The sequence below is a fragment of the Triturus cristatus genome, chromosome 3_2 (genome assembly GCF_964204655.1).
Source record: "Triturus cristatus chromosome 3_2, aTriCri1.1, whole genome shotgun sequence".
NCBI lineage: Eukaryota > Metazoa > Chordata > Amphibia > Caudata > Salamandridae > Triturus > Triturus cristatus.
The window spans coordinates 1,196,122,987-1,196,135,078 of record NC_140584.1 but is presented as its reverse complement, the minus strand read 5'-3'; the positions used below and the strand labels follow the sequence as shown (position 1 = coordinate 1,196,135,078).

The 12,092-nt window shown below is 51.5% G+C and overlaps 1 protein-coding gene across 5 annotated transcripts in view; it reads right to left on the bottom strand.

Annotated features, from left to right (window-relative positions):
- PTPRN (protein tyrosine phosphatase receptor type N) overlaps window positions 1–12,092 on the bottom strand; it is a 472,242-nt gene that overhangs the window by 279,994 nt on the left and 180,156 nt on the right. For all 5 annotated transcript variants that reach the window (XM_085650116.1, XM_085650114.1, XM_085650115.1 and 2 more), the window contains exon 2: window positions 8,830–8,880. In XM_085650116.1, coding sequence (XP_085506242.1) covers window positions 8,830–8,880 — 51 coding nt within the window. The remainder of the gene's footprint in view (window positions 1–8,829; window positions 8,881–12,092) is intronic.

Here is a 12,092-nt window from a genome sequence, read left to right as displayed (position 1 = left end):
GCTGCATGTTGCTGCCTGAGGCGATCGCGCTCCCGCCTGGTAACTCCGTATTTTGCACTGTATCTCTCCCAGTTTTTCCTCATATTTCTTAGCGTCCCCACTGCGTGTTATTTTCTGTCCTGCTAGGTGTAATTTCTGTTTATTTAAGGTGTACTCTGTTTTTTACTCATTAGAGTCCTGTTCCAGTTGCCAACTCGACAACCTCGGACTGAAGCAGCTGGTCAAAGCACCGACACACAGAGCCGGACACACCCTCGACCCTATCTTTGTGGGTGGAACAAACATCTGAGTCAGCCACACCACCCAGCCCTCCTGGACGGACCACTACTGCGTCCACTTCACCTTCAACACCACCATAGCACCCAAGCCCGCTCCGGGACCACCGCGTTGGAACTGGAGCAAGGTCACAGAGGAACGCCTCACCACCACCCTCCTCCAAGACCCCCCCCAGCGCCACGACCGACACCAACTCCGCAGCCACAGAACTTCACCCCTGGATCTCCTGCTGCGCCGACAAACTCGCACCCCTCCGCCACCCCGCCAAACAACGCCCTCTGAAGACCGCCTGGTTCACCACTGAACTACATGAAGCCAAACGCTCCTGCAGACGCCTAGAGAAAACCTAGCAAAACCTGGAAACCACAGAAGCGCGGACCAACCACAGGAGCGCCCTGAAGGAATACCACCAGCGCATAAGAGACACCAAACGGACCTTCATCAGAAACAAAGTCCAGACCAGCACAACCAACACCAAGGAACTGTTTAACGTCATTCAGCAGTTCACTAAACCCCCCAGCGAAGCCACCGACATCACACCGTCCCAGGAACTCTGCGACAAACTCAGCTCATACTTCCATCTGAAGATCAAGGCCCTCTATGACAACTTCAGCAAACAGACGCAGGACACCACCTCTCCACCTTACGCCGCTGATAAACCAACAATCATGACCTGGAATCCCGTCACCTTTGAACACATCGCCGCGACCATGAAGAAAACCCACTCAGGTGGCCCCAACGGACCCCTGCCCACTGCACATATTCCACAGGGCCGCCGCCGCCATCGCACCCGAACTCAGACGGACCATCAACGCATCCTTCATGTCCTGCATCTTCCCAGAAAACTGGAAACGGACAGAGGTTAAACCACTGCTCAAGAAACCCACGGCCGACCCAACTGACCTGAAAAACTACCGGCCCATCTCTCTCCTCCCTTTCGTGGCCAAGGTCACGGAGAGACTCGTGAACACTCAGCTGACAACCTTCATCGAAGAGCACTCGATCCTTGACGCCTCCCAGTCTGGATTCAGCAGCAACCACAGCACCGAGACCGCCCTTCTCGCCGCCACCGACGACATTCGCATAGCTCTCGACCAGGGTCACACCACGGCCCTCATCCTCCTAGACCTCTCCGCAGCTTTCAACACCGTTTCCCACCGCACAGACTTCATGACGCGGGGATACAAGGAGCCGCCCTCAACTTGATCCAATTCTTTCTCGCCAGCAGAACCCAGAGGATCAGACTCCCTCCCTTCATCTCCAAACCCACCGATATTGACTGCGGAGTACCCCAGGGTTCTTCGCTCAGTCCCACGTTCTTCAACATCTACATGGCCCCCCTTGCCACCATCGTAAGACAGCATGGGCTCAGCATTCTATCCTATGCCGATGACACCCAGCTTACCCTCTCACTCATGAAGAAACCCGAAGACACCAGACTCCGCATCCAGGAAGGAATGAAGAACGTGGCAGCCTGGATGAAGAACAGCTGTCTGAAGCACAACTCAGAGAAGACCGAGGCCCTCATCCTTGGACCCTGCATGTCCACCTGGGACAATACCTGGTGGACCTCAGCCCTCGGGAACCCTCCCATCCCTGCGGACCACGCACGAAACCTCGGAATCATCCCCGACTCCTCCCTCTCCATGAACCGTCAGATCAACGCCATCGCTTCCACTAGCTTCAACTGCCTGCGCATCCTCCGCAAGACCCTCAAATGGATCCCCCCCCGACTGTAGAAAGACCGTCACCCACACACTCATAACCAGCAGATTGGACTATGGCAACACCTTATATGCTGGAATCAACAGAGGTCTACTACACAGACTCCAGATGATCCAGAACACCGCAGCTAGACTCATCCTCGGGACTCCGCGCCACGAACGCATGACCCAACACCTACGAGAACTCCACTGGCTCCCCGTTGAGAAGAGGGTCACCTTCAAGCTCCTCAACCACGCCTACAAATCCCTCAACAACATCGGACCCAAATACCTCAATGAGAGAGTCTGCTTCCGTGTACCCAAAAGGAACCTCCGCTCCGCTGACCTCACCCTGGCAGAAGTCCCCCGCATCCGGAGAACTAGAACAGGCGGGAGAGCCTTCTCCTACATCGCAGCCAAGACCTAGAATGAGCTCCCCGTGCAAATCAGATGCTCCCCAACCCTGCGAACCTTCAGGAAGTACCTCAAGACCTGGCTCTTCGAGTGATCCGAGGCAGCGACTGATCCGGAACTGCCCCCACCGCCTTGAGACTCTCACGGGTGAGTAGTGCACTCTACAAACCCTTAATTGAAATCTGAATTGTGCAATGCGGTGAAAGAAATTGGTTTACTATCAGACCCCAGTAAAGTGCACCATGAGTGCCAGGGCGTGTAAATACAAATGCCGCTGGTGGGCTTGCAGCACTGGTTGTGCCACCCACAGAAGCGGCCTGGTAACATATGTCTAAGGTCTGCCATTGCATAACCTGCGTGCAGTCTGGTACTGTCATGCTGACTGGGCAAGTGCACCCACTTGCCAGTCCCTAAACCTTCCCTTAACTTCATGTTAGTCACCCCTCTGGTAGGCCCAAGGGCAGGGTGCATTGTAAGCATAAGGTAGGGCAAGCCCTGATGTGTGTGGCATGTCCTAATTGTGAATTACAGCGATTTTCGTTTTTCACTATTGTAAGGCTACCTGTTCTCATCGGTCAGAATGGGCTGTTAAGATTGTTACATCCTATGATCCTAACAGACCCAGGGAACATGGTAGAAAATCGAGTTTAGTATGCCTGAACTCAGAATAATAAGGTACATCTTTTAGTAAGGTTTATTTTAATATTCTGCGTTTGCAAAGGCCACTTTTAGAAAGTTGGCCTTTGCTTGCCTAACCATTTCAGCCCGCCGCTGCGTGATGTGTATCTGCTGTCTGGCTTGTGTGAGTGACAGGGCTGGGGAAACCCAGATGGGCAGGGCTAGGTAGCCTGGTGGTGTATAGGAAGATTGGCAGATAGATGGGTGGGAGGAGTACACCTGGACTCTGAATAGGGCTGTGCTCTGCCACCACAATGCTGGCTCCACCCACTGTGGAGCGTCTGATGGCTCTGCCCTGCACCCTGAAAGAAACAGCTGCATCGCAAAAACAAAGTGCTCAGAAACCGGACTTAACTAGGCGAGGGCCCCCCTGGCCTGGGAGAACAAAAGAAATGTAGTATAAATGTAGGAGCACTGCTCCCAAGAAATTAGATCCTGTTTGCGCCAAGAAGAACCTCTGCCCGACGAGAAGGACCTGGGAAAGCTGCATGGAGGACTACTGTCTCTGACCTGGGAGACTGGCCTGTGGTGGGTGCCTTGCTGCAAGAAGGAGAGAAAAAGACTGAGAACGACTTTAATTTCAACTTGTGCTTTTGTGAACAAATCTCCAAGGGCTTGGAACCGAGCTTGCCCCCTGAACTGAGCCCTAGGACCATTGGGCTCTTTCCCCCTTCAACACCGAGCTGCTGGATTGCCTGTGCTCGTTCCCCGCAGACGCCGTCGCCCAGTATGTCACGTACAGGCCACGAAGTGCCGCCTTGCCGCCCCAGAAGAAGCAGCCTCAACAAAGAAGGAATCCCCTGTCCCGGGACTTTGCCGTAGCCCGACTCCTCCGCCGCATCTCCGGAGGTCCCGCCCAACGCCCCACATCGCGGCGCTGCTGAGAGCAGGACCTACCTATAGAGCTGCCGACGACCGTCCGTTCGTGGCCCCGCATCGTCCCAAGGAACTGCCAGGTATTTTGTGTACACCGCACCTGAAAGTGCGCACCGCGGATCAGAGGGTCCGTCCCATTGAAACCGACCCGTATTTCCCCTCGACCGCCAGGGGATCCGCTCTGCACAAAACCTGACTGTAAACAGTATTAAGAGAACTCCTGATCCAAAGACAGTATTGCGGACATTTTCAAAAACGTTATTTGATGGTCTTGTACTTAAGCCTGCATAAGAATATATATTTTCATAAAGCCTACGTATGTTTCCAGAAACCTGACTGGTGTCCCTCTGTGGTGCAACTATGTTTGCTGTGTGTATGCCCTCAAATGCTTAACCGTATAACGCCTGGGGATTAGCCTTGTCTGCTCGCGCCACGCAACCTTGAGGGTGAGCAGGGGTTATTCTTAGGGGTAATCCTACGCCCTGACTAGAAGTGAAGGGTCCCTGCTTGTCGCTGGTCCTTACCAACGCCAACCAGGGGTTCCCATTTCTAACACTGAGGACCATCGATTGCATCACAACCCGGCCCGCCAGCCTCCACCAGCACTGAGCGCCCAAGAACTCAGCGAGTATAACCCAGCATAAGTAACAAAACCGCAGTTAACAGAAAAATGTAATCAGTGGTGTACACTCGAGCAGGTGTGGAGCCCCCACGCTCCCGCGTTGTTTCCTGTGGTTTTACAGCGGCAACAGGTAGGGTGAGCAGTCACCACCCAGGTGTCTCACGGTAAAGCTACAATGATGACGTTTACTCGAAGCTCTTTAAGGAGGCGTGGTCTAGCATGACGTCATGTTTGTATTTACACGAGTGTCTGAGGGTCGTAGAGACCTCTATACTGGGGGCAGGCGAGTACCCTCGCTAGTCCTTGTGGCTGGGGCGTCTGTTGTCCTTGGGTTGTGAGGGGCTCAAGCCTGGTGCAGGGGATTGCTTCTTCTTCTCCAAACGTTTCTTGACACAGCGAGTCTGCTCGCTCCCATTACAGTCCACCTACTGCTTTTATTTCAGCTCCCATCGGTCTCTTCTTTTTGTCTTGAAAGGCTCTGCATTCTTTTATGCGCAGCTAGTAAAGAATTGGAAACTATGGATATGATATTGCCTCGGTGCCCCAGGGCCGCCTCGACTCTGCCCGGGCATAGAGTCACGCGCCTCTGTTGCATGGCTCATCAGCAGGCCCGGTTCTAGAGGGTGGGCAGGGGGGGCCAGGCCCACCCAAACATGAGCCTGGCCCACCCAAACATGAGCCTTGGCCCTCGCAGTGAGGATATGAAGGCCAATAGAAAATGGGCACTTTAATTTAAAACGTTCCTCCGAACGTTGTTTTTCTTCATATTCTGGGAGATGCGTTATTGGGCCTGGGCTCTTTCTCACAGCCATCCCCAATCATCCAACTCCTTTTAGAAGGGTGGGCTGTGACGTGCAAGTACAATAGGGGTATGGCGAAGGAAACAAATTCTTTATTTGACACCGAGAACTTTTGCCTACCATCCTGTGCTGCTGCGTGTATATTTCCATTTCTGTTCAGCATTTGAGAAAAGAAGTTTGTTTATTCTGATTCACCTTTCATGACTCCTTCAGAGGCTTATCAGATCAGGCTGTGACACAAGGAGTAGGTTAGAGAATGTGTTACTGTTTGTTTTTTATTTTAAAAATCTGCACAGGCCCAGCAAGGCACATCATTATCATGGCCATGGATGCAAGGCAACAATAAAACATGTCCAGAGAACTGGTGATTAATGATCCTGCAGGAGAGCAGTCTTTTGCCTCTTGGTAATTTTGAAATGCAGATAAACTGTATTTTATGTGGAAGCTCAGTGGGTTACTGCATTTGTCACAGAGATTCTTGTATTACTTGCAGTTCAAAAGTTACAATCCTAACATAGGACAGTGACCTATGAACTGTCATCAAAGAGCTGCATACCAACATGAATGGTATAGTTAGAACTTCACTTTTTTTGTGTTACTATAAAGTTAGAAATTCCCCAGTCTTTCATTATTTTAATGTTGCTAAAACGAGTTTGGGTCGATATACATTTTTATTAGTAAAGCCAGCCCCCAACCACTAGGGTATGCTTTAAATCCTGAGTTTGTGCTTCCCAGCCCAAACCCTCTTAAAATATACTGCCCACCAGTATAGATGACACGTAATTCCTACACCTTGTAATCCTCATTGGCTCATGTGACATTCCCTATAGACGGAATTACATACTTTTATGATTTTTTGTCTCTGTATAATGTGTGGGTGGTGTAAAGTACTGTGACACCCTACACTGATATGAGTAGCGCTATACAACAAATGAAATTTATATGAGAGGAGGCTACAGAGACATGAAGGGTACTGTTGGAGGGTGGTAGTAATGGTATCTGCAGAGAAAATGTTCATTGGTGGGCGCCAAAAAAGGCTTTCGCACTAGTGATAAAACCAGCCCTGTCATGGCCTTTCTGTTTTTTATTTAATTAGCAATCAGGTCATTAGGGCAACTGTGGAACATATTTTAAAGTCTGTGCTAATTATATTTACTGCTATATTCAATGTTTTAAGTTTGAAGGTGATTTTACTAATGTTTTTTACGGGAATAATGAAAGTAGAGCTGGATGGTGGCTGATGAGGGGCTGGGGCCCGAAGGTCAGCTGTGAGATAAGGTGCACTGGAGAGGGATGGTCGAAAAGTGGATAATCGGGCCTGGAAGTACTTGTGTTGAAACCTGGACTGAGGGTTTGAGGGTTTGTACTTACATCCAGACATCACTCTTACTTTCAAATAACTCTCCACATGCTCTGTATGCACACAGAATTGATCCGTTGTACCATGGTGACTGTTTGCAAGTACATATAATGTAATCTAGAGCTTGTAGGCTAGAAGAAGACAAATTGGGCCCGCAGTGGCCCACCCAAATGCACTCTTGGCCCACCCAACAAAAAATTCCTGGAGCCGGGCCTGTTCATCAGCCTGGTGATGGGCGGCCGTGGGCAGTGCCAGGGGGCAGCTCCGAGCCCAGAGATCTGTGAACAGGCCCCCCTGTAAGAGTGCCCGAGGCCTTCTCCCTGCTCAAGTTTCAGCAGTGGTGAAGGTTGTGGAACTCGCCTCGGGATGAAAAGATACCACAGAGCGCCACCGGCCCCATGGGCCTGTGGTCACTCCTGGGGACTGGTCTGTTGTTGCAATAGGATCTTACAGTCGGCGGGGGTTTGTTGCTGGTCGCCCGCTCTACCAACCCTAGGATGTAGAGATCGGAGCTGGGATCCTTCCTGCCAGACCCCCTGGCGTGGGCATCTACACTGTTTTATTAACTGGTATGTTGTATGTATTCGTACATGGAGGGCTGTCTGTCCTACAGCCGCGACCTCGTGAGAAGGCCTCTGCTCAATAACTTAGCCCTTAATATGTTAGAGCAAAAACACAATGATAAAAGCAACAGACCTCAAGGGTTCATTGAGAAACTTACGACAAAGGCAGCAGAAAACGATATCAGAACAAACACATGTTAAAGGCATTAGAGTAAGTCAAGGACGAGCGAAGGTCTCTAAAGTTTCCTTCTTGATTGACAGAAGAAAGGAGGACGCCCCCAGTGGCCACGCTTCCACTCTGCACACACGTGAAAGGCGCGGTTCCACTCTGCACACACGTGAAAGGCGCGATTCCACCCTGCACACACGTGAAAGGCACGGTTCCACCCTGCACACACGTAAAAGGCACAGTTCCAATCTACACACACGTGAAAGGCACGGTTCCACCCTGCACACACGTGAAAGGCCCGGTTCCACTCTGCACACACGTGAAAGGCGCGATTCCACCCTGCACACTCGTGAAAGGCACGGTTCCACCCTGCACACACGTGAAAGACATGGTTCCACCCTGCACACACGTGAAAGGCACGGTTCCACCCTGCACACACGTGAAAGGCACGGTTCCACCCTGCACACATGTGAAAGACACGATTCCACCCTGCACACACGTGAAAGGTGCGATTCCACCCTGCACACACGTGAAAGGCACGGTTCCACTCTGCACACACGTGAAAGGCACAGTTCCACTCTGCACACACGTGAAAGGCACGGTTCCACCCTGCACACACGTGAAAGGCACGGTTCCACCCTGCACACACGTGAAAGGCACGGTTCCACTCTGCACATACGTGAAAGGCACAATTCCACCCTGCACACACGTAAAAGGCACAGTTCCACTTTACACACACGTGAAAGGCACGGTTCCACCCTGCACACACGTGAAAGGCCCGGTTCCACTCTGCACACACGTGAAAGGCACGTTTCCACTCTGCACGCACGTATAAGGCACGGTTCCACTCTGCACACACGTGAAAGTCACAGTTCCACTCTGCACACACGTGAAAGGCACGGTTCCACCCTGCACACATGTGAAAGGCACGGTTCCACCCTGCACACACGTGAAAGGCACGGTTCCACCCTGCACACACGTAAAAGGCACAGTTCCACTCTACACACACGTGAAAGGCACGGCTCCACCCTGCACACTCGTGAAAGGCACGGTTCCACTCTGCACACACGTGAAAGGCACAATTCCACCCTGCACACACGTAAAAGGCACAGTTCCACTCTACACACACGTGAAAGGCACACTCACACTGTAGGGAAAGAAAGAAAGAAAGAGAAAGAAAGAAAGAAAGAAAGAAAGAAAGAAAGAAAGAAAGAAAGAAAGAAAGAAAGAAAGAAAGAAAGAAAGAAAGAAAGAAAGAAAGAACAGCACTCAGTGTGCAGCATGCACCAGCACACAGTGGCGCTCACACTTAAAATGAACACTTCTAATCACTGAATTGCATGATTGATACATTAAACATCCACTCACCTGGAACGCAGACCTCCTGCTGAGCGCAGAGTCTCCTGTCGAACAAGCACCCTGCAGGAGAGAGAGAGAGACGAAGGTGAAAAGGGCGAAGAGAGGGACAGCAAGAGAAGCAACAAAAAACATAGTTAGAGAGGCGGCTCCAGGGGCGGCTCCTCCGTTGGGGCGGAGAAGCATCGCCCCACTTACAGCCCCCCAAAGCCCCAGAGATGAAAAATAAAATGGTCATTTATTACCATTGTATTTGTCATCCCTCCTCCCAAACCGAGCGTCAGGACTGGGGTGGCAGCAGGGAGGCGGGTGGGCTGGCTATACAATGTTTAAAGTGCGCATGCCCCTTTGGACATCTCGCAACAGACAGGCGCAGTTTGAAACCTCTAACCTCGCCGTCTTAGGACAGCTGGGTTAGAGTGAGTGCCGGCCTCCAGGGCGCTGCGGAGCGCCGAGTGAGGCCACTCCCCCCAATCAGGGCTCTGCTCTCGCAGCATGAGTGCTCTGGAGCTGAGGACGTTGTTCGGTAAGTCTTTTTTATTTAATTTAGCGTGCACGTCCACACTCCTCCCCTTTACTGTAGATGCCAGCCGCCACCAGGCGTCTCATGACATTTTAAGAATACTTGTGAGCTTCTGTGGTTGCAAGATATTCACACCAGTGGCGGCTTCAGGTGACCAATGTATGGTGTGGCCTGGAGAGGCGTGGTGGGGTTGGCACTGATGACTCCAAGACAGTTCATGTTGTTAGGGCATAACTTCTGGAGCTCACTCTCAGCGCAGTGCCAGCCAAGACTCAAGAGAACAAGGGTGCAGGGTGATCCCAGCAGCACCTTACACTACTCTCCCTTACACTACTCAGGATCACCGCCCTCTCTCAGAGGTGCCCCGTACACCCATGCCACCCCGGGAGCTTTTAGAAGCCTGACCTGAGCGCTCCTGGTGCCCATCTCAAGCGACTGTAAGGGAGAGTGGCTGCAGAATGTGGGTACGGAGGGAGAGGGGGGAGAGCGGTGGAGCCAAAAGCAAGCCACAAAGTAAGGGGGATCAGTAAAGGAAGGTCTGCTCCAGCATAACTGCCTGAAATAGCCTGGTCCAGCAGAAGGCCCGGTTCATGAGAACCAAAGCCTGAAACTTGCTGTTCAGTCCAAGGTGCTCAATGCGCTAATGTCCTGTACTATAAACACCCTTCCGGAGGGGGTACTCCCAGACTGACTCAAGGTGGTCTCTGCTAAAGGAGGAGGCCTGGGGCACTATCATCCTACATCAAACACCCCCTATCTGGCTGACCTGCAGTAAAGGGGTGTTTGGGCAGCTGCAGAACTGAGTGGAAACCAGTCACCTGTTAGATGCCTCTCAAGGCAGGATTCACAATACTTGAGGTCCGAGCAGGTACCGGCCGCTACACTGGATGGTCTTGGTACGAAAGGGTTGGGGACCACGCCGCAGCCCAAGTTTTGCAAATCCTCTTGGCGACCTTTGACACTGTCCACCATGATATTTTACCACAATCCTCCCACCATGATATGTCGATCAACCAGGCCTTCAGTTTCTAGCAGACATCGAGTAGAGCTCGAGAAGTCCTGATGTGATGGGGAAGGTTATTCCAGGTTTTGGCGGTGATGTAGGAAAAACAGCGTCTTCCTGTTTTGCTTCTGCCGATGCGTGGTATCTGTGTGCGGCAGAGGGTGGCTCAGCACTGTTGCCTCGATGGATAGTGAAAGTTAATGCGGTGGTTGAGGTAGGCGGTCCAGCGTTGCGGAGGGCATCGTAGGCACGGATGAGCAGTTTGAAATGGCAGTGCTTCTGGATGGGTAGCCAGTGTAGCTCTCTGAGGTGGGGTGTGGTGGTGTGTGCGCAGCGGGGAATGTTGAGGGGAAGGCTAGTGGCGGTGTTCTGGGTAGTCTGGAGTCTTTGTATGAGCTGGTTCAAGATACTGGCGTAGAGTGCGTTGCCGTAGTCCAGTCTGCTGCTGATGAGGGCCTAAGTGACCATGCGTCGGGTGTTTGTGAGGAGCCATTTGAATATCTTGGGCACATACACAGGATGAGGAAGCAGGAATAGGTTACGGTGTTCACCTGCTTACTCATCGTGAGCTTGTCGTCCAAGATGATTCCAAGGTTTCTGGCATAATATGTGGGGTTGGGGTGGGGGTACGCGTGGGCTCCAGTTTGGTGGGCCACCAGGAGGAGCCCCACAGAAAGATCTTGTTCCTGAAAACCAGGACTTATGTTTTGATAGCTTACTACAATGTTACGATGTCTGGCAGACACCAGTAAAGGGGACAGTTGCCCCACACTATGATATCTCATTACAATGCCCGGCAGACATTAGTGTACAGCAACAGTCGTCCCTTTTAACCGTAATATCTTACTTCTGCAGGCAGACATCAGTGTACAGGGTACAGTAGCCTCACCTCTTCCACTAATCATCAAACCTTACTGCCACTGGCAGACATCAGTGTACAGGGTACAGTAGCCCCCACACCATGATACATCACTACCTCTTCAGAGGTAGCAGACTCTGATGTAGGTGACACACCTCTACGACCAAAGTCAACGTTCACACCCCCCCCACACACTATACCAGTTGAGATCGTGACTTTTGAACGAGCTGTATTTACTGAGATTGAGAATATGGACCCCCCCTCCACTTTCAAAAATCTCAAAGCCGATGAATTCAGAGCCATCAATTCGTTACGAGAAGACCCGAATCTCACCATCAAACCGGCAGACAAGGGCGGAGCAGTGGTCCTAATGAATACTGCTGATTACGACCATGAGTGCCGTAGACTCCTCAGTGACCGCAAGAACTATACACCGCTTCCCAATGACCCCTCTAACGATCTTAAGATCCAGATCGAGAGGATAGTCGAGGAAGCACTAACTGAAGGCACCATCACCAGACCGGAAGCACGTTTCCTTACCGAGAGCCAAGGGACTATTCCATATTTCTATACACTCCCCAAAATCCACAAGGGGAGACTCCCTCCCCCTGGGCGTACAATTGTGTCGGGGATTGGCTCCCTTCTGGAACCATTATCACGGTTCTGCGACCATTTCCTGAAGCCTCTGGTCCAACAATCATCGACGTATCTTAAAGATACGAAGGATCTGCTTAAACTACTGAATGGTATTCAATGCTCAGAGAATACTATCCTGGTCACATTGGATATTGAGAGCTTATACACCAGTATCCCCCAGGACGAGACCATCCGGGTCCTGGGCGAATCTCTCAATTCCCATCCCTGGGAGTATAGGACCTCTAAGAACTTCA